Raw genomic sequence first — 22,288 nt, forward strand, 5'->3', positions numbered from 1 at the left:
GGACTACTCTTTGTTGCAGTGCGCATGCTTCTCGTTGCAGTGGCTTCTCTTGTTGAGCTCTAGGCGTGCGGGCTTCAGTAGTTGTGGCACGTGGGCTCAATAGTTGTGGCTTTCGGGCTCTAGAGCGCAGGCTCAGTAGTTGTGGCTCAGGGGCTTAGTTGCTCCGCGGAATGTGGGATCTTCCCGGACCAGGGCTTGAACCCGAGTCCCCTGCATTGGCAGGCGGATTCTCAACCACTGCACCACCAGGGAAGTCCCTAGGGACTCTTATAGTGGGGGCGAGGAGGCATAGACAGCCCTGACCCCCCGGAAGAGATTGGGGTGGTGTGGAAGTTTCTGTTTCTTCTCTTACTGAGGGTGGTTAGGCCTGTCTGTGGGTCAGACCCAGCAGTGGAGGTGAAAGCAGATGCAGGGGTATCAGTAGCCTTGACCTGGGGTCAGGGTGGCAAAGAGCCAGGTTCCCTCAGAGGGAGCCTTGCCTGGCAGCAGGTGGGCCTGGGCCCAGGTTTGGGCCAGGAGGCTTTCAGCTCATCATTTTCTCTGCATTTCAGGTCTCCCATGAGTTTGCCATCAACTTTAACCCCACCAACCCCTTCTGCTCAGGTGAGTGTCAAGCCCACCTGCATCTGCCCTGGGTTTACGCCAGGCCTGGCCATCTCCCTGGGCAGATGCGGGGGAGGAGTAGTGGTTTCTGTTCTTTTCTCTCCCCTCCCCTTGCACTTGCTCAGTGTGGCAGATGGGGAGAAGCTGGAATTTGGAGTCAGGTGGCCCTGGATTCAAGGCCAGCTGCTGCCCTTTTCTGGCTGTGTGACCTCGGAGAGATCACTGCACCCCACTGGGCCTCTGCCTCCTCACCTCCCTCAAGGAGGTGTGATACCAGGGTAGCTCACCTCACTGGGTGGTCAGGTGAGAATTAAGGGAAGTGCTGGCATAAAGCCCTGTGTAGACCAGGAGGAGGTGAGAGCAGCAAATGACACACCTGCCTCTCACCTCCCTTCTGCCCTCACTGGGAGGGCCCATTCTTGTCCTGCCCCACCGTTTCCCCACCTTCCACAGGGAGCCTTGGCACCTAAGGATTGAGCATGGCCTGGGCGGGGGTGCTGGGCAAGAGGGAGGGGCAGGCAGCGTACGTGGTGTCTGTGCTCTCCCTGCCCCAGGCCTAAGAGGACTTCTGAGCCTCCCAGAGTCAGTTAAGAAACAGTGAAAGAGAAGGGGCTCCCAGGTGGGTATGGAAGAGGGTGGTTCCTGACACCATGAGAGCTTTCAGCCTAGGACTTGCCTTGGGCGTAGCATCTACCTTCCCTGGGAATCCCTGAAGCTGGGTCAGGTTTGTACTTGGAAGGGAAATGCATCAAGTCACCACGATGGGGATGATGCTGTAACTCAGAAGCCATGGGCCTCTGTTGGCTGAAAGCGTGGCCCTGTCCTCCTGCTGGGGCCTGTCTGGTTTGGAGTAGGTCTGCCGAGATGTTTTATCCAAGTTCAGATTGGTCAACCTCATCTCTGGCCAGAGGCCTTCTGGACAGGACAGCAGAGCAGGGGGGTATTCTTAGCCTTGTAACGGTGGCTATTTACAGAGCACCTACTGTCTGCAGAGCTGTGCAAGCATCTCAGTTCCCCCAGCAACCCTGAGAAGCCATAGCGTGTCCAGAATGGACCTCCAGGTGGCTCCCTGTGACCCCAAAGTATTACCGCAGGTTCTGCCCGTGCCTTCGCTGGGAGGAGCCTGCTGGACACCCTCCTGCCAGCTTCCCGAGGGAGTAGATTACTAGTCTCCTTGACAGACAAGGAAACAGGCTTAAATAACTTCCCCCAGATCCCACAGTTAAGAAGTGGTAAAGGCAGGAATTGGAACTAAGGTCAGACTCCACGTTCAGGGCTCTTTACACCACTCTGGCCCTGCCCTCCGGAGCTTCCAGTACCACAGGGCCCAGACTGGCCATGGCAGGGGGCATTTGGGGTGGGCAGCAATTGGGATGAGAGTGGGTGCAGGGTCAGGGAGGACCTGGCTGATCCAGAGTCTTCTCCCCGAGGCAGGCGTGGACGGCATCGCCCAGGCATATTCGGCTTGCCTGCCCCACATCCGCTTCTACGGTCCCACCAATTTCTCTCCTATCGTCAACCACGTGGCCCGGTTTGCGGCCCAAGCCACGCAGCAGCAGACAGCCATGGTGAGTAGGTGATCACTGGCGTGGACGTGCAGGATAGGGCTGGCACAGGCTGGGCCTTCCCTGCCAGATGGAGGTCTGTCCTTCCTACCCTACCCACCCGTGGGGCTGGCTGGCGAGCTGGATGTTCTGCCTCCCCTTGTTCTAAAATCCTAGGTGAGCCCCGACCTCTCCACCTTAGTTTACTAGCAGGGATGGGAAGGGGGTTGAAAGCAGCTCAACTTGACTGGTTCTGGATTCCTGGAGCACAGACTCCAGGACAGACAGCAATTCCATCCGTTCGGTGCTTAGTAGGAAATAGGGGCTGTGATTAATGGGAAGTGCCTCCAGGCAGAGGGAAACCCGGAGACTGTAGTCCCTGCAGCCCTCAGGCTGACCCTCTGGGCCACCCAGTTCCCATTAGAGCAGCCGCCACCTCACGCTGAAGGGTTTGGAACCGTCTGGCCCGGGTCCGGCGCTCAGTGACGAGGCTCAAGCCTGAGGCTGCCAGGGCTGCTGTGCGGCATCTGGAATATATGGCAAACGGCCATCCTGGGCAGCTGCATCCCAGGTCCTCTCCCTGCACCTAGCTCCAGGCCCAGTGCTGGAGTCACCAAGGGTCACCTTGCCCACCTCGCCTGCCATCCACCAGCCCCTGCCCCAGGGCTACGGCCCCGAGGAGCTGAGCCAAGTCTGGGAACCCAGCACCCGGCCCTAGGGTGGTGGAGCCCGGGCTGGGACGTGGGTCCAACTCCCACCTGACCAGGCCCCCGAGCCACCGCCACAGCCTCTGCCCCTGTGTGGGCTTCCTCCTCCCCTGGAAGGAAAGGGTTGCTGCACAAGTGCTGAAGTCCTTTCCTGACTGTCCTTTTCACTCTGCCTCCAAAATACTATCCTCAACTCGCTCGCTTCCCCATTACCACGGCCACTGTCATCTCTCATTGGACACCACAGCCGTCCCCTCACCCCTCTTGCCCCTCCTATCCATGCTCCTGCTAGAGGGTCCTTTAACTGTGCACATCAGATCCTACCCCCTCCTGGCCTCTCCTTCCCGCAACCCCACACCCCTTCCTTTACTTGTGACCATTCCACCACTGACCTTGTTCCTATTCCTCAAAGACACCAAGCTTGTCTCCCAGCAGATCCTTTGTTCTGCCGTCTCTTCTGCTTGGAGGTTCCTCTCCTCTCTCCCTGGCTTGCTCTGTCCCATCCCTCAGTGTCCCTCAAACGCCACCTCCCTGCAGCCTTCCTTGCCCACCCACCTGAAACCTATCTCCTGCCTTCTCTGTTTATTCCCGTCTGGACTCTGATGACGGTGGCAACATCTCCTTCACATACTCCACGTTTCTGTCTACTGGGTGTCTCCCTGGTTGGCCTCTCAGCCCCACAGTGTTGTCCGTCATCTACTTGGTGGCCCATGCTGTGGCAGACGCTCGTGTTCTGGGAACGGATGGATTTAAGTTGGACCCTTTTGTGTGCTGTGCACTGTGCGAGGAGCTGGGAAGAGGTGACTCAGCCAGGGCCTCTCTCAGAAGGAAAGGAACCTGGTCCCATTGGGACTGCCCAGAGGAGGGAGGCACCTGCTCAGTCACTGAGGTAGAGGTTGCCTTCCCGAAGATGGAGGCAAAGATAAAAGAAGGGGAGGTTATGAGAAAGAGAGGAGGACACCAGGGCCAGCCTGGGGAGGGCAGGACAGCAGTATGTGTGGTCTGTCTGGGAGGCAGCAGAGGGTCTGTGGGAAAGGGGGTCCTGGGGTCAGCCTGCCAGGGTTTGAATCCAGCCCCTGCCCATCCCTCACTGGGTGACCTGGGTAAACTTACCCTCTCTGAGCCTTGTTTGTACCATAGGAATACTAATAGGCCTACCTTAAGGAGGTGGTGTTAGGATTAAATGTGATAACACAACAGCTGGCACCCAAAGAGACCTGAGGATGAGGAAGGACAGGTGGCAGAGCATTCTGGGAAGAGCCCTCCAGGCAGAGGGGATGGCAGATGCTAGTGATGGAGGTCAGTGCACGATGTCAGACTGAAGATGGTCCTGGTCGTTTCTGCTTCAGGGAGTGTGACTTGCTCTAGTCCTGGTCTTGGTGATGGCAGCTGAGGGCCTGAGACAAGTCCCTTCCTGCCCTGAGCCTATTTCCTTTATGAACTGGGACAAGTGGGGAGGACCTGGGAGTGGTGTTTTTAAATTCCTGGGGTGCTGGGCTAGAGCTGGATGGAGGGGGCAGAGTGAGGGGTAGCCCCTCAGCTTGCACACCCTTTGGATGCCTAAGCCAGCCAGGCCATTGTCCCGCCCAGACTTATCTGCCTGAACCAGCTTTCAGAGGGATGGAAGAAAGGCCTGCATTCTTGTTTAAGGGAAAAAAAAGGGGCGGAGCAGGAATGAAGGCCAGTGTTCCTCTCAGGCTCTTTCACCTGCCAGGCAGGGGCAGGACTGGGCAGGAGATGAGGTCCTGGGGAGAAGGGGCCTGTGTCTGCTGGATCCTAGGGGAGGGGCTTGGGCCCTGGGGACCACCAGGAAGGTGTCTTTGCATTCTGGGGAACAGCTGCTGAGGGCCCTCTAGAGGGAAGAACTGGGCCCTTTCTGTGAACAAGTCCTAATCCTCACAGTACCCCAGCCGCTTTCGTCATGACCAGGTCCTCCCAACCTGAGGAGGCAGCCTTCCCTGGCTCCCTCACACTGGGGAAGCGCTGTTACCCACCCCAGCTGTGTGACTTTCGGCCAGCATCTCTGGGCTGCAGGAGGCGAGCCAGGGGTCTCTACTAGCCTCTCCTACTCTGATGTCCAAGAAGATACAGATAATTCTCTACCTCCTGCCTTTACTCCGTCCATCTCACCGTGCACTGAAGGTGGGGATGCCTCAAGGTTTGGAGGCCCATCGACCTGGTTCAGACCCCAGCTCCCGCACTTCCTGTGTGACCCAGAGCAGGTTGCTTATTAAGCTCTCTGAACTTCAGTTTTCTCACCTGTACAATGAGGATGATGGAACACAGTACCTGCCTAATAGAAGCATTGCAAGGATTCAACCAGCTCAGCATCCAAATTGCTCAGCACAGCGCCTGGCACACAATAGCACCTAATAAACGTGAGCGGATGAATCTTCTTAGGACACCTCTTGGGCCGGCATTTGGTGATGCTGAGCCCATGTAGGCCTAAGGCAAAAGGAAATTGTGCATTACCTGATGCTTTCATACAGCTGCTTGTGTGGCTTCATCCTCCCTGTCCCCCACACACGAGCATGCATGCACACCCACGCACAGGAAATCAAGAGCAGATGGTGGAAGCATCTCTCTAGGCAGGCCTGTGTTCTCCCATTCATTCACGCAGCTCATCTCTACCGCGTATGTTTCTCTGCGGCACTGGGGAGACCATGATGCGCAAGCCAGAGCCTCTGCCCTTCCAGGACCTGTGGTCTTGTGGGGACCCAGGCCAGAAACAGCAGCTGTGATGCCAGCCAATTAAAACTGTGATGACAGAATTATAGGATTATGAAGGTGGCATCTAACCCGACAGAGGGCTCAGGGCAGGCTTCCTGGAAAAGTGATGTCCAAGCTGAGACTTGGAGGATGCTTAAGAGTTAGTCTCATAAAGGGTGTGTATGTGTGTGCGTGTGCATGTGTGGAGTGTCCCGGGCAGAGGGAACAGCATAGGCAAAGGCTTGGAGGCATGGTGTGTGGTGTAACTAAGGGAAGGAGTGTGATATAAGAGGGGTGGGTGGGGGTGGATGAGGTTGAGAAGGTAGGCCAGCTCCCACAAATGCCTTTGAAGCCAGTAAGGAATCTGGATTTTCTCTTAAGGGCAGTGGGGAGTCACTGAAAGGTATTAAGAGGTTGGGTGGTACCAGGGGACTCCTACTGTGGGGCCTCATCCTTCCCTCTGCTCTGACCCATGTGACTTGGGCCTTCCCATCCATGGCCCATTGATAGTTGGCTACCTAGGCACCTGGTGCCATAGTGGAGGGGGAACTGGGAAGCAGCCAGCACCCTGGAAATTTCCCTCCACTCCCCAAGGCCCTCAGCAGCCAACTTCTCAGAAGTAAGCTAGGGATGAGTGCAGCTTCCCCGGACTCTGCCTGGAACTGTTGTGGTCAAGTCAGTTTCTTATAAATCAAATCACATGTTAAATGCATTAGGGGAAGTGGCTATTTACAGCCCTAGAAGCCTGAAGAACCTCTTGGGTAAATGCTAGAGACACTCTGTCCTTGAAATGTGTTGGAAATTTGGGGTTTGGGTTCGACCTGGCAGCAGTTGGCTGTGTTTATGGAGCCCGCACAGGGTGCCAGGCCCCTGAGATGCAGAGGTGTGAGGGGAGGGGCTGCCCTGAGGAGCTCTAAGGGCATGGGGGGAGAGGAGTATCCAGAGAAGCCTGCCCCAAGGGGTAATCGCTGGCAGCGAAAGCAGAGCTCAGGGCTTGGGGGAGCCCTCACATCCACTCGGGATGGAGGAGTAGACGCTCAGAGAGGTCTTGGAGCTGTGGCTGGGGAGGGTACGCCAGGCAGAAGAAAGTAAACCAGGAAAGGCATGGAGGTGGGAAAGCTTGGGGTAGGGTAGACCAGGACTATGCATGGGGACAGCAGAGGCTCTTCCCACCTCCTCCTGCCTGATTCCACCCTTTTCTCCCCTTCCACAGCCCCCCCCCCCCACCGCCACCTCCCCTCTGTCTTGGGGATGGGATCATGGACCCCTAGGGTTGCAGTAGACCTTAGAGGCTACTGGACAACCTCATTTTTGCCTGGGATGGGCATGAAGCCTAGGACTTGTCAGTGGCACTTCGCTTCTCCCTGCCAGGCCCCACTATTGGAGAGACAGCTACTGGCCACTGCTGCCATTGTGGAAAGAGCCCTAACTTTGGAGTTAAGGCTTGGGCTTGAATCTCAGCTGTGCCATTCCTGGCTGAGTCCTTGAGCAAGTCACTGAACCTCTCTCAGCCTAAGCCTGTCTCCCCAACCTCCAAAAGGAGAATCCCAGCGTGAGGATGACACGGAGCATGTGTAGTCACCACCACCGTGACTCACCTTTTCAGTTGGTGCCTACTGTTCTGCAGGAACCCAGGCCGTGGGGAAGAAGGCTCCAAGGCTGTGAGGGAGGCCTCGGCCTGCGTGCTCCAAGTCTCCTAATGTAGACACGTGGCTGGTGGAAAGGGAGAGCCAAGAGGGCCATGTGGGGAGGAGGGTGGGAGACAGCCATCGGAGCTGGAGGGGGCTTGGAGACCAGTCCCACCCCGAGTGGTGAGGCCTGTCACCCAAGGCCAAGTATTCTTTTCTGTCCTCATTGCTAGGCCTCTCAATGCCTTCTTCCCTCCTGCCAGCCTAGGTGCCCCAGAAATACTGCCATGGACTATTTTTAGTGGGATGGAAGTGGGGTTAGAGGACCACTTAAGGAAGGGGTGCTGGCTAGAATGATGGTGGGCTATGAGGAGACAAGGGTCTGGATGAGCTTATGAGGTGCCCCTCAACCCCAGGAATGGGGACTGGCAGCAGCAGCCCTCCACTACAGGAATTCGGGCTGCCATCTCCATAGCAACAGGTATCCATCCCCAGCCAAGCTTTCGGCCTCTTAAAGGTACTGTTCAGGAGGAGTTGGACTACTGCTGTCGAGGGTTGGGGGTTAGCATGGTGGCATTCGTACCTCCACATGGTTCATTCCTTTCAGGTTGTGCTTGGGGGATAGGCAGGAGAGCTAGGCATCCTCGATGGCTGAACATGTGGTCTCTGTATGTTTCCCAGGGAGCAAATGGCTTTGCTGGGTGAGAAGGTGGCCAAATGATGACTTGGGGGCTAGCTTGGTTCTGCCCTTTTTAGCTCCATGACCTTGACTAGTCTGGGTCCCCGTTTCCTCTCCTGAGAATCAGAAGGGTCAGAAGAGAAGGCAGAAGCCCCAAACAGAGAACATTAGGGCCACAAGGGCTTTTCTGTTCATCTTATGTATGGGGAAAACTGAGTTCCCCAAAAGGGGCCAGAGGATGCTAAGCACAGAGTTGAAAATGAGGTCTTAGGCAGCTAGGAATGCTGGGACTTCCAGTGAGATCATCCAGTGAGATTTCCTGAACTTCATTCACTCACTCCCCACCTCCAGTCTATGCTATGGCCACCTGTCACCTCCACTAATTATTCATATTTTTTTCATGTAAATAATTTTATAAAGAAACTATAACCCACTCTAAGGGAAAAGTTACTTACCACTTGCCATAGAGAGTAACAGTAAAAATAAATACACCAGGCTGCAGAGTGGTGTCAAAGTCTACCTAGAGACTGCTGTCCCTGGAGCTCTGAGCTTCCTGCCTTTTCTCTCTTTTTTTAATAAGGAAGGTTAGCAAGAGGGACACATAAGCACCAAACTGAGACTGCCTCCTGGGTGCAGTTTGTAGAATTCAAAGACCACTGCAAAACCAATACCCTGGGCTTCCCTGGTGGCGTAGTGTTTGAGAATCTGCCTGCTAATGCAGGGGACACGGGTTCGAGCCCTGGTCCGGGAAGACCCCACATGCCATGGAGCAGCTGGGCCCGTGAGCCACAATTACTGAACTTGCGCATCTGGAGCCTGTGCTCTGCAACAAGAGAGGCCGCGACAGTGAGAGGCCCGCGCACCGCGATGAAGAGTGGCCCCCGCTCGCTGCAACTAGAGAAAGCTCTCGCACAGAAACGAAGACCCAACACAGCAAAAATAAATAAGTAAATAAACTCCTAGCCCCAACATCTTCTTTAAAAAAAAAAACAAACCAATACCCTTTCCACTGTGACTGATGCTGTGTCTGGGGTGTGCCTCCAGGTCTGCTTGTTGCCAGCAGAGTCCCACAATCCCAGAAGCACTGACCTAGATGATCTGCTTAGCTCCTGCAAGGGGTCTCTGAGGCCGGCTGTGGTAATGGGGAACGAGCAGCATCACAGGTGTTCACGTGAAGGTGGAGCAGAGAAGGGGAGGCTGCTCCCAGAGTCCACAAGCCAGAATGCATATTCCTCACCAGCCATGGGCCTCACTCTGCCACAGATGCAGCTGTCGATTACCGAGCCAGCGTGGTCTCTCTGAGAGGTGCAGGAATTCCCACTTTGCAGACGAAGGAACTGAGGCACGGCGAGTTGAGTCAGTTGCCCAGAGTCCCACGGTGTAGCCACTGTCAGAGCCAGGCCTGGAGTCTGGGGCTCTCAAACCCCTAAGCTGGGGAGTCTGACATTACACAGGGCAGGAGGAAGAGAGCAGTTTGTGCTTCCAGCTGTGACGGAGGAGAGGCCTACAGGGCCCAAGCACTGAGAGGTGGCTGCCTAGGGAGGTGGCTAGGGTTCAGCAACAGCTCGGGGAGACGAGCCACCTTCCTCCCAGGGGTCAGAGGGTTTGGGGAGATTGGGAAAGGACGGAGGGGAAGGGTGGCCAGGGGCCGAGGGCTGTGCTGAGCGCCTGTTGACCCCCTCCACAGCAATACTTCATCCTCCTTATCATCACGGACGGTGTCATCAGCGACATGGAGGAGACGCGGCACGCCGTGGTGCAGGCCTCCAAGCTGCCCATGTCCATCATCATCGTGGGCGTGGGTAACGCCGACTTCGCTGCCATGGAGTTCCTGGACGGGGACAACCGCACGCTGCGCTCCCACACAGGGGAGGAGGCAGCTCGCGATATCGTGCAGTTCGTGCCCTTTCGAGAATTCCGCAACGTGAGTGTGGGCCTGGGCTGGGGAGGAGGCGGTTACAGGACCCCAGCAACCATAGTTAATAATCCAGAATGAAGGCGCTGGGATTGTCTGCCCAATCCTAGGCTCCTCTACCCTCAGCTCTGTTGACTACGTACCTCCTGAGAGCCTACTACCCGCCTGGCACCATGCAAGGCCCTGCCCCCAGGTGAGGCCATATGACAGTTGCATGAGCACTTGCTTCAGCAAGCTGACAGAACTCAAGGGAGTAGTGCCCAGTCCAGACTGGGGCTCCAGGACAGGGGTTCCCGGAGGACCTGCCCTCTAAACCTGAATCAGAAGTCGGCGTCATCCATGCGGGGGAAAGCACTCCAGTAGAAAGAGATGAGAGTAAGGCCCAGAGGCGTGAGGGGGCTTTCCAGGAAATCAAACCTCGCCAGCCGCCTCTCTTCAGGTGGAAAACAGGGCCCATCTTAGGATGGCCTCCTCTCCCTGAGGGCCGCTCTAGGAGGAACTGGTGGCCTCCCTTGCTCCTGGAGGTGGCTCTGGTCCTATCTGCAGGTGACCCAGGTCTGCTTACAAGGAGGCTGGCATTAGCTCCCTGGTTGCTGTCCTTGCAGCTGGGCCCGCAGGCAGCCCCAGAGGGATCAGTCTGTCAGATGCCAGCCTGGCGCCTAGCTTTCATTTGACCAGAGGCACACTGTATAGCCTCGGGCAAGTCCGTGACCTTTCCTCCTGGCCTCGGCTGCCTCAGCTGTAAGCCTCAGGGTGCTGTGGCTCAGGTCCTGGGAGCCAGTCCCAGCAAGAACTGGCCACTCCGATTTGTAACCACTGGTGCTCACATCTCTGCCCAGTACCCTCTGGGTTTGCCTGAGCTAGTTCAGTTCCTTCCTCTCGAACGTGAGCTTCCTGAGGACAAATGCTGGGTGTTGGCCACCCAGGCACTGCATGGACACTGAACGAGCTCCTGGTGTGCCCAGCCTGTGACTGGGTGCCGAGCAGTGAATCAGATAGTCACAACCCCTTAATACCAGCCAAGAAGGTGCTCAGGAAATGTTTGCCGGATGAGTAGGCCGTGCAGCTCACCTCCACCATCTCTTTCCCCCAAAAGCCTCCCATAGACAGATTCATCCTGAAACGTTACTCCTAGGCACCTCGAGTGCTCAGGTAAGAGCTGCACTTAATGTGAAGGAGAGCACTGCTAAGGGTGGGATTTTAGGCCTGGGCTGGGCTGAGGAACGCTAGTTTTAGACAGCTCTGGTCCTCTGCTCTGGTTTTGTCCTCCAGGGACACCTTCTATACCAGCTCCCTGGGCATGGTGCCCCTCACCACTTCATCCAGTGATCCTTTCTCTCTCCTCTCTCCACCCTACCCTGCAGGCGGCAAAAGAGACCTTGGCGAAAGCTGTGCTGGCAGAGCTGCCCCAACAAGTTGTTCAGTATTTCAAGCATAAAAACCTGCCCCCCACCAACTCGGAGCCTGCCTGAGTGCCAGCCCCCACCCAGCAGCAGCATGCCGGCTGGGCCTCCCACCCTCCCCAGGAACATGCACGCTCACCCTGCTTCCTTGTGGGTGGCCTTTTTTTTTTCTTTTAAACTGATCCACATTTTTATTTTCTACAACTGGACCTCCACACCCCCAACTTCCTGCAGCCCAGCTGGGCTTCCTTTATTGGAGTCGATTGATGATACTTCCAGGCCAAACCGGCTTCCTCTCCTCCTCTCCCCACCCTTGCCACTCTTAAGTATTGAATGTACTTTGTATAATTTTAGTGGAATTGTTATTAAAGAGAATAAAATTTTTACAATCATAACTGGCTTTTTCCAAGTAACTAGCTGCAGACTCAAAGGAATGTGTCCCCCTGGTGCATGCTGTGTGGTAGCCTGCACCTAATTCCTACTCTGTTTTTTAATACTGTGATCGTGTTCTACTTGTTATACTCAGGGTAATAAAGGAGTTTCAGATGTCCCTGTGTCAGCTCCTTCCTCAGCTGGGACCTGATGGGCTCACTGATCTGGGAAAGGAAACATGAAAACCCCTTCCCCCCAGCAAGCCTGTGAAATTGGTATAATCACTTCTACTTGGGGACATGCATTCCACACAAACAGTAATGCAGCTGTTAAACTGGCACAGAATTTGGCACATCATACTTGCTCAATAAATATCTGTGGGGCAATGAAATGCACGGTCCTTCCCCAGCCTTCTAGGCCCCAGCAGAGCCCATGCTGGCCCAGCCAACAGCACACGGTGCCCCACCCTTCTTCCTCGTGGTCCACGCTGTCTTATGTACCCCACTCCACCACAGCAGTGGCAGTCGCTGCCACCCATGTGCTCCTCCTGCAGGTCTCTCAGGCACTGGAGTACACCCTGTGGTCTGCAGCATGTGAAAGCCTCTTTGGCTTTAGGATGCTAAACAGGGCTGCTTCTGTCCCTGCTGCAGCAGCCGTTGGTTTCTATCACACACCCCACCCTGGGCTTGGGCCCAACCTCACGAAACCAGCTAGGTGACGCATCTCTGAAACCCCAGCCGTCTGGCCTGTTCCCTTCTCTCCTCCAAAGAACACATCTTTCTCTTTTGTCTACTTCCTCCTTAGAGCTCCAGTCAGCCCCTTTGCCACAGGCTCATGTGCAACCAACAACTCACATTCATATTAATAAGCACATTACAGGCATAATCTTGAACCTTTCCACCAGCCCCTGCCTGTGACCATTTCAGAGATGAGGAAACAAGCAGAGAGGCTAACTGAATCTATTAGAGGCAGAGCCAGAACTCAGCTCCATGTCTGGCCAACTCCACAGAGCCCACACTTGTTCCACTGCACTGAATGTCTTCCCGTGACTATGGGGGAGTCTTCTGCTCAACCTGCTGCTGACTTTGTCCTTCCCCTCCAATGAAACTGGGCAGTCAGACATCTCGACCTACTCTCCCAGGTCAGCAATTCTTACCAGTGGTCTGCTAGACCTGGCTGGTGCGCCAGGGAAGTTCCTAGCTCCAGGTGCCTGGTAAGCTCAGGAGTCGGTGTTTATCTGGTGGGAGCAAGCGAGGGACATCTGTATCCTAGGCTTCCAATCCTCTTCTGATTCCGTGGCCACCAAAAGCCAGCTGAAATATCCTCGAGGGACACCTTCACTTCTCCTGAGAGGGCTGCAGGACTGCAGGGAGCCGTGATTTCCTCAGGGACCTTTGGGAAATCACAGCACAGAAGCCCAGAGGCCAGCTCGGCACTGTGGGTAGAAACCCAGGACCAGCGCGTCTGCCTCCTCTGGTTCACACCCAGCCCTTGCTCAGGATAGCTGCAAGACTGCGTGATGGTTGAAATAACACGTGACTGCTTCCTTTACCCTCCCGTTTCGTAGCTGAAGTGTCTAGCTGGATGTCAGATCCAGGGAAGTTTGTATCCAACTCAGCCTGGGGGAATCTGTCAAGTTCTGATCGACCAGAGGCCTCTATAGTGGAACAGCCTTCTCCTCCCAGCCCCACATCCCCTCCTTAGCCCCTCAGGGGATGGGTGTATTGGGGCGACACCTGATGCAGACCTCTCCCTTACACCCCCCCATGGGAATAATTTACCAGATTGGTGAAGCTATGGAGACTGACATCTACTGGGCCGGGTTAAGGTAGACTCCCTGCCTTGCATCAGGGCCCATCATAAATGCTCCAACTCCTATGGACCACCTACCTCAGTGTGGTGCCGGCAGCCCCCACTTCACAGCTGCATGAGGGAGCAGACCCAGCCATCTTTCTTCCCCCTTCTCTGCCTGAGGTTGGGTGGATCAGTCAAACAAGCCTTCCACTCCCAGCTGGTTTGAGTTCACCAGGGAAAGGAATGTCCTGAACTCCTGACCAGGCAAACCACCACTTAAAAAACAAACCAAGATAAGTTAAATCCTGGGGATGTAATGTGCAGCATGGTGACTATAGTTAATAATAGCAGATTGTATATTTGAAAGTTGCTGAGTAGATCTCAAAAATTTTCATAAGAAAAATATGTTTTGGTAACTATGTGTGGTGATGGATCATTTCACAATATATACAATTATTTAATAATTACATTGTACACCTGAAACTAACGTTATATGTCAACTGTATTTCAATAAAAACAAACCAAGCCTTGGTGCTGCTATTTGGTTCTTGCACATGGACAGTAGGATGAAAAGTGAACTTGGAAATCTGACTAAAAGGCTCCTTTACCCGTGAATCACCTCCACTGAGGCGTGGGCACCGGCATTTGTTTTAAAGTTTCATTGAAACCACAGAAAACCCGACTTAGAAATAAAGGCTCAAATTAAAATTCTGGTTCTGATACTTACCTGTGTGACCTTGGGCAAGTCAGTGAATCACTGTGAATTTCGGTTTCCTCTATAAAATGTAGAGAAGGGCTGTTTCACAGGACTTTTTTTCAGGATGAAAGACACTACAGTCTGCAAACATCTCAAACAGTGCCTGGCTCGTCCATAGTGGGCCCTCAGTAAATGCTCACCGATAAACAAACCGACATAAGGGATAATGATGTGCATGACCATGTCTGAAACAGTGAGGTAGATGCCCAGCTGATGGCTAAAGCTCACAGTGGAGGTTGTCTCTGGGTTGTGCTGCCCACGGCTCTGTGAAACTGATGCTGGGCCACCTTCTGCCTATTAGTGCTATGACGCTCCCTCTTTCCCTAAACCATTGCTCCAGCAGGTAAGGGAGCAAAATATCAGCCCTTGCCAGCATCACTAAGGCATAAATGGGCAACTGGCTTCTTGTGTTCAACACTATGAAAGTGTTGCCAAGATCTAGCCTCCCACCAAGCAGAACTTGCATTCCATACTGTTACGTGTAAGTGGGCTGGGCACGCCAAGAAATCAAGAAAGATTCAAGTCCAAGTGATGGTGCACTGCCGCTGAGCTCTCTCTCCTTTTTGTTTTTCTGGAGGGGCTTAAGACGACAGCTGAGCTACATACCCACGGTTAGGACACCCGAGCCAAGGAACTGGGTGTGCCTGAGCAATTAACATTTAGCTAAGAGGGAAGCACACAGCAGAAGCTGGTGGTTGGAGCTCTGATGACCAGATCCAACCCATCATCATGTCAGTGTTCTACCTGCAACTGAGAAATGCCAGTAGGATGGATAAACCTGCCATAAACACCACAGAAGCTCTAGACGATCTACCCAGAAATGGGGGAGGCTGAGGGTAACAGTACTAATGAGGATGGTTACCATTTTCTGAGCATCAGATACCACATCAAGTAGCTCTTATAGATCCTCTTTCACCCTCACTAGGAAGTTGGTGTCCTGATTCCTATCTACTGAGGAGGAAACAGAGGCCTGGAGAGGTTAAGGACTTTGCCCAAGTGATCCAGCTAGTAAATGTCTGGCTCCAAGCTCATAGCCACTGTGGTGTAGCCACAGAAGGGGGAACCGAGTTGAGATTCCTGAGGGGTAGCCAGAAGGGAAGAACCCACGAGATAGAAAGAAATGAGGACCCAAGAGACTAGCCTAAACCACTCCTAGTTAGGGGCTTTCAGTCTAGAATGCTCCTGAAAAAGTCTAGAATGCCTTCCCAACTCTGTGTTTGAGAAGCCAGCTTTCTCTCCTCCTGGGTCTGGGCCCAGGGAAGGCAGACATAAACAGGTCACCAGCCAGCTCTGTGGGTCCAGTCACATTGCCCTCCCTGCTTTTTATAGATGGAAAAACAGATGCTGTGGATTTCATGCTCCCTTCCTCCCCACCCAGGTGGGTGACAGGGCCAAAGGTAGATGCTAGCAGGAAGTGCTTGAGAGAGAGGCCGTGGTATGACACAAGCTAGATAATCCAGATAGAGCTGGCAATAGGATTCCTCAGAGACAAGCTTTCTCCCTCACACGGTTCAAAGTTGTAAGAAGACTACCACTCAGGACAACGCAAGCAGGTTTTAAGAAACCACCCCAAACCTTGTTTTTATCCCTTATTACCTAGTTATAAAATCCCAATTATCTATTAAGGCAGGAGAGCTGCATCTTGTGATTTAAAGCAGTGTTTCCTTCCATCCCAGGTTTTCCTATTCTTCTTTGGGTTTGAAACACACAGTCTACACTAGATGTTTTCCAAGGTGACTTCTTCTACTGGGAGACCAGACTTCCTCCACTGGGAGACCTGCTTTGCTGTTCATGGTTTCTACAGAACCTGTGCCTCAGCTCTAGGGCTCTCTGCTAACAGGTACGGTGAAAGATGAAATGATCACTGGTGATTCTCAACTTTTTCTGAGATACCAAGAGCAGAAATCTCAGTCTGATGAGTCTCAACCTCCTTGACACAATCTAGCTGTTACAGTAGATGGGGACGGAGGTGGGAGCACAAGATCCCGTATAAGAAAAGCAAGATCTTATTCTCTGACAGGTTTATTAGCTTTCAAATTAATATAGGTTTTTAATCCCTGCAACCCTTTGTCAACTTCTCCCAACATCGACAGAGGCAATGAGGTATAGTAATGGCCTCTTAAAAGTCAAACCAGCGACTTCCCTGGCGGCCCAGTTGTTAAGACTCTGCGCTCCCACTGCAGGGGGCATGAGTTCGATCCCTGGGGTCAGGGAACTAAGATCCCGCATGCTGTATGGTGCGGCCAAAAGAAACCCAAAAGTCAAACCACATAAAAATGGTGACTTTGGTTCCTCGGTCTGCCTCCTGAAATGATCTGACGTTGCTCTGGGTACGGGCTGTAATAGCAACAGCACAATTGCAGAACAACGAAGCAGAGGAGCAGAAGGTGCCTACACAGTTTTACCTCAACGTCTTGTTTGTAAGGATGGAGCTGATGTGCCTGTACTGACAGTCAGGAACAATTAGCACAGAGTAGCTCTGAAAAGGAAAAAGAATTCACAAGCCATCGGTTATGGGTGAAGGGAAGTCACCATCTGCCAGCGGGCACCAGAGTGTCACTGCTTTGGGAGGGAAAAGGAGTGGGTTTGGAGGAGATCCAGGGGCCTCTGTGCCCACGTTAAAACTGAGTAGCTTCTCTGCCTGCCAGCATCACAGTGTCAACACATTCTGTGTGTGTCTCTCCGTCTCACACCCAAGGAAGTAGAAACAATTGACGTAGGAACCCAGCGGAGGAAAGAACCGTACAGGCTCACTCTTCTGAAGCAGGGGAGCCTACAGCTTTTTGTTGTTGTTAAAAGCTCATGGCCTACCTCTGTCCTCAGGGCCTCCACACCTTGTCTCCCCCTGCCCTTCCCTGCCTCCCTTTAGGGGATGGAGGTGGAGCAGCATGTCTGGGTCTTGGCTGCTCTGTATGGGAAGGGAAGAGCAGGAAGGGCAGCAGGTCAAAGCAGAGGAAAGGACAAGCGTAGCACCTTTAGTCTAGAAACAGCTTCCATAGTTAGAGGCCACAACTAGAAATGTAGCCAACAGAGAGGGGCCTCAACAGGTTAGAGCCAGAATATGCAGGTGGGTCCCCCTGGCTTGCCATATTAGAATTCCAGGAGCTGCCAGAAATAAGTCACCTCATCCACACACCTACCAGCACTTCTGATCTCTGGCTACAACAAAATAAGGCCTATGTTTGTTTCTCTAAGGTTTAGAGTCTTAAATGGGATTAGGTGGAGGGAGATGGAATAGCCAAGGGTAAGGGAAAACTTCACAATGAACCATGAGTGTTAAGTGACACCCCCTGCAGATGTAGTTTAGAACCTTTACTTAGTCACACAACATCAAGAATAGGTTAGTTCCAGGGCAGTGCGCCATTCCATCACCTGGGACCTTCTCTCCCCCCTGCACACTCCACAACACAGTATAGTCAAACGGCGCCTTCGTCTAGAATAGAATGTTTTAAATGATACCTGTTCAATAACTGTCCTTGCTTCTTTGTGGCGTTGGGAAAGAAAAAAAAAAAGAAACAAAAAACAAGAAAGCAACAGAACCCAAACCCTTTGCAAGCCGCTTGGTACCTGTCTTCCCAGGGCATTCTTAGTGGAATTTCTGCTGGGCCCTGACCTCTGCCCTACTACAACAGTGAGGACAGAGGCTGTGGGACAGGTTTGGGCATCCATACTGGAGTAGAAAAAGAAAACAAACACAAGTCGGGCCACAAGTGGATTCTGGCACATTTTTAGATGAGGTTAAAAATGTCACGGTGTGCACAGGGAGCAGGCAAAGGACTTTTCTGTGGGAGGTAATGCCTGTAGGCAGAATAAACTGTCCAGTCTATTCTTGGGGAGGAGCTCCCTGCGGTAAGAACAGAGGAACTAGGGGGCCTCGAGGAAGGTGTTGGTTCGGAAGATGGAGGAGACGATCTTGCCAGTGGCGTTGATGGTGCCTTCGCTGTCTGAGCTGGACTCAGAGTCGCTGCTCCCAGAGTAGGCACCCAAACCTGGGAGGATGCCGATACAGACGGCAGCGGAGGGGCAGTGGATGGAGGGACCACTCAGAGATGTGCTTCCAAGAGACACGCAGGAAGGGGCTTCTGCAAAAAAGGAGGCAGGACTGTTACTTCATCACCCTTTTCCAAAGGTGATGGTGTGCTTTCCATGTGTAGAGGGCTTTATGTTGGAAGCCTCAAAACAACCCTATGTAGTCAACACTATCGCCATCCTCATTTTTTTTTTTTTTTTTTGTGGTACGCGGGCCTCTCACTGCTGTGGCCTCTCCCGTTGTGGAGCACAGGCTCCGGACACGCAGGCTTAGCGGCCATGGCTCACGGGCCCAGCCGCTCCGGGGCACGTGGGATCTTCCCAGACCGGGGCACGAAGCCGTGTCCCCTGCATGGGCAGGCGGACTCTCAACCACTGTGCCATCAGGGAAGCCCTGCCATCCTCATATTAATGTTCCTCGTTTACAACTCAGAAAACTGAAGCCACAGCAGAGAACATTTTAAGACCATGCAGAATATCACCAAGTAGCTGGGGCTCTTTTTGCCCCAGAAAACCCAGAGTCACAGCAGCAGCTCCATGCAGAAAGCCTCAACCTAGAAAACACAGGACTTGAAGGTTAGAGGAAAAGTTAAGAACTCTCCTCCACCCCTTTTTCTTCCCTGTTTCCAGCCTCATTTAATCACTACAACAACCTGGTATATAGATATCCCCCATTTTGCTGATGAGGGAGGTCCAAAACCCAGCTAAGGTTAAAGGCCACTTAGAGTAGAAAACATTAAACTAAATTTGAATCAAAAGATAATGTATTAAAATGATCCCAGAGCTCACCGCAGAGTAAGGGTTGGAGTTCAAACACTGTATCAGGCTGACAAGCATATTACCTTCTAGGGTTTTGCCTTAACAAACCCCTAACACTTCATGTAAATGTGAAAAGGATACATGGTTCCAAGTATATGAAATCAGGAGTAAGCAAAAAATATCACTGAGAAGCAAAGAGAGATCTCCAACAGCCAGTATACGTAGTTCATTTGCTTATACAGGAAGTACTAATAAGGGAAGGAAGCTGCTATAGATAAGTAATGTGAAAACATGGAGATGTAGGAAAGTGAGAGCTCACAATGATTGCAGAGGCTACAAGAGGTAACAAGGCTACAAGAAAACAGGCAAATATTTACAATAAGTATCACAAAAGCTAATTTCTTTACGATATAAAGAGTTCTTCCAAAACCAATAACAAACCAACAACTGAACAGAAAAGTAGACAGAAGACACGAATAGTTCACAGAAAAAGAAACAAATGACTTTTAAACATAGAAGAATAAACAATATAAGGAGGAGTAGGCATCTATATATGTTGCTGAGGGAACGTAGGATAATTCGGCTAAGTCCTTCACACTTAAATGATGTTCATGCAGCACTGTTGACAGTAGAAACCAAAAGGTTCATTAATAGAGGACCAGTGTAATGGACTAGTATTCAGCCATTAAGAAGAATAAAGCATCTCTGTGTGTAATGGTATTGAATGATCTCTAAGATACCATGTGTTAAATGAAAAAGGCAAGGGTGAGTACAAGTTATAATCTGGGGGGGGACATTAAATATGCATGATAATGTATGAAAAAATACATTAAAAACTGGTAACAGTGGCTGCTCTGGGGAGAGCAACTGAGTGGCTGAGGACCAGGGAAAACTTAACTTTTTATTCCACACTCTTGTGTCCCTTTTCAATTTACTATTAGGTACATATAACTACCTATTTAGACAACTGTTAAGAAAGCCAAATGCCACAATTCAAAGAGTATCCTAGGACATTCAATTCAGAAGGACCAGCCCCTCTTACCTCTGTAATCCCTGTATTATAGCCAGGAAGGCTGTAGAAGACTGACAGTCCTAATGGCTATCTTCTCCTTATCCATATTCTCCTCAGACTATAAGCCTCTGGAGGACAAGGGCTCCTTCTTCTCTATCCCATCCCCTGGGCATAGAGCAGACGGCCTGGCACAGAGCAGGCCAACATTCACAATGTGTGAGAATGCAGGAAAATGCATAACAGAGTTTCACTGCAAATGGCTAAATTTTAGGGGTGGGAGTGGGGGTGGGGGAAATGTGAAAATTTGGGACATAACATCAAATTAAAAACCATTCATTTACCTGAACATTCATTGTATTACTATTTTCACACATACAAGGATACTTTCAGTATTCTGTGAGAAAAATCGGGTTGTTTAAAAAAAAAACAAAAAAAACCGATATCATAAGGGTATGAATCAGTTACTCAGAAAAGTAATTTATGTGAAGTTACTCAGTGAAATGTGTCCTTTTATTAAGTACTTCAAGGGTGAATTGAATTTTAGGGTCTATCTTAGAAAAGAAAGATCAAGTTCTGAGTACCTCTGGAGGACTAGAGCCAGCCTAAGGGAAGGATGGAAGCCAGCCACAGAAATGTAACCCAAGGAATCTGGACAACAGGAGCATTAGCAGAGTTTAAGCAAAAGGACCAAATCTCCCAATTATCTAGGAAGTTTCAAGAAAGAAAAGAGATTGCAACTCAAACAAATTTCATTCCAAAAGCAGTTAACTGGGACTTCCCTGGCAGTCCAGTGGTTAAGACTTTGCCTTCCAGTGTAGGAGGCAAATTTGGCAATATTTTTCTAAGTTACAAATGTATATCTGACTCAATAATTCTCCTTCTAAGTATTTAACCTGACATATTACAAATGTGAACAATGATCCATGTACAGGGTTATTTAATGAAACATCATAATAGAGAAAGAATGGAAACAATCTAAATGTTCATCAATAAAAAACAAAATAAATATACTATGGTACAACCATACAATGGATTACTACACAGCCTTAAAAAGGAATGAAGAAGCTCTTTATGCACAGGTATGCTATGATTCCCAAGGTAAGTAAGCAATGAACAGAAGAGTATGTTAATTAAAATAATGATGATGGGGCTTCCATGGTGGCGCAGCGGTTGAGAGTCCACCTGCCGATGCAGGGGACACGGGTTCATGCCCGGGTCCGGGAAGATCCCACATGCCGCGGAGCAGCTAGGCCCATGAGCCATGGCCGCTGAGCCTGTGTGTCTGGAGCCTGTGCTCCGCAACGGGAGAGGCCACAATAGTGAGAGGCCCATGTACCGCAAAAAAAAAAAAAAAAAAAAAAAATGATGATAGGAAATGCAAAACAACATATTAAGTAAATCTTGCCAAAAAATCAACGTGAATTGACCAAGCTCTAGACCTAATTACCATTTTATAGGAAACACAGGATATAAAGGAATCCCATGGGGATGCAATTAGCAAAATCTAGAGTGCAGGAAACTCCACAGGGCAGAGGCCCAGTTTCTTCACAAGTAAAATATACATGAAACAAAAAATAAATTAAGAAAGAGGAAGAACCCATAGGTTAGATGAGACTGAAAAGGCAGATTAGCCTACTGTTAAGATGCCATAAAATGGCAATATTCCCAAACTGATCTACAGATTCAAGCAATCCCTATCAAAATCCCAGCTGCCTGAATTGACAAGTTCATCCCAAAATTCATATGGAAATGCAAGGGACCTCAAATAGCAAAACAATATTGAAAAAGAACAAACTTGGAGGACTGATACTTCCTGGTTTCAAAACTTACTACAAAACTAGAATGATCAAAACTGTGTGGTAGGGAATTCCCTGGCAGTCCCGTGGTTAGGACTCCATGCTCTCACTGCCCAGGGCCTGGGTTCAATCTCTGGTCAGGGAACTAAGATCCCACAAGCCGTGCAGTATGGCCCAAAAATAAAACAAAACAAAAACAAACAAAAACAAAACTGTGTGGTGATGGCATAAGGATAGACATACAAATCAATGGAAGAGAAAAGTTAGTCCAGAAATAAACCCAAACATGCTGTTCAACTGATTTTCAACAAAGTGTCATGACAATTCAGTGGGAGAAAATACAGTCCTTTCAACAAATTATTGAGTCAAAAAATTAACACAAAATGGGTCAAAGATCAAAATGTAAGAGTTAAAACTATAAAACTCTTTGAAAAAAATGTAAGCGTAAATCTTCATGACCATGAATTAGGCAACTGTTTCTTAGATATGACATTTAAAGTACAAGCAACCAAAGAAAAAATAAATTGATGTCATCAAAATGTAAAACTTTTGTGCTCCAAAGAACACTATCAAGAAAGTGA

The 22,288-nt window shown here is 51.1% G+C and overlaps 2 protein-coding genes across 12 annotated transcripts in view; one reads left to right on the forward strand and one right to left on the reverse strand.

The window, feature by feature from the left end:
• Nucleotides 1-11,583, forward strand: part of CPNE2 (copine 2) — a 49,794-nt gene extending 38,211 nt beyond the window's left edge. For 2 of the 5 annotated variants that reach the window (XM_067719514.1, XM_067719516.1), the window contains 4 exons: nucleotides 552-603; nucleotides 2,038-2,171; nucleotides 9,558-9,794; nucleotides 11,150-11,583. In XM_067719514.1, coding sequence (XP_067575615.1) covers nucleotides 552-603; nucleotides 2,038-2,171; nucleotides 9,558-9,794; nucleotides 11,150-11,257 — 531 coding nt within the window. In that variant the 3' untranslated portion in view covers nucleotides 11,258-11,583. Of the gene's footprint in view, nucleotides 1-551; nucleotides 604-2,037; nucleotides 2,172-5,104; nucleotides 9,795-11,149 lie in introns of those variants that run through there. The other 3 variants (XR_010939124.1, XM_067719518.1, XM_067719517.1) reach the window with 3 other exon arrangements.
• Nucleotides 11,584-17,822: 6,239 nt separating this feature from the next.
• The window catches only part of PSME3IP1 (proteasome activator subunit 3 interacting protein 1), a 41,850-nt gene continuing 37,384 nt past the window's right edge, over nucleotides 17,823-22,288 (reverse strand). For all 7 annotated transcript variants that reach the window (XM_067719523.1, XM_067719524.1, XM_067719520.1 and 4 more), the window contains one exon: nucleotides 17,823-18,193. In XM_067719523.1, the coding sequence (XP_067575624.1) occupies nucleotides 17,976-18,193 (218 nt within the window). In that variant the 3' untranslated portion in view covers nucleotides 17,823-17,975. The remainder of the gene's footprint in view (nucleotides 18,194-22,288) is intronic.

The sequence above is a fragment of the Pseudorca crassidens genome, chromosome 20, assembly GCF_039906515.1.
Source record: "Pseudorca crassidens isolate mPseCra1 chromosome 20, mPseCra1.hap1, whole genome shotgun sequence".
In the NCBI taxonomy this organism is placed as follows: Eukaryota; Metazoa; Chordata; class Mammalia; order Artiodactyla; family Delphinidae; genus Pseudorca; species Pseudorca crassidens.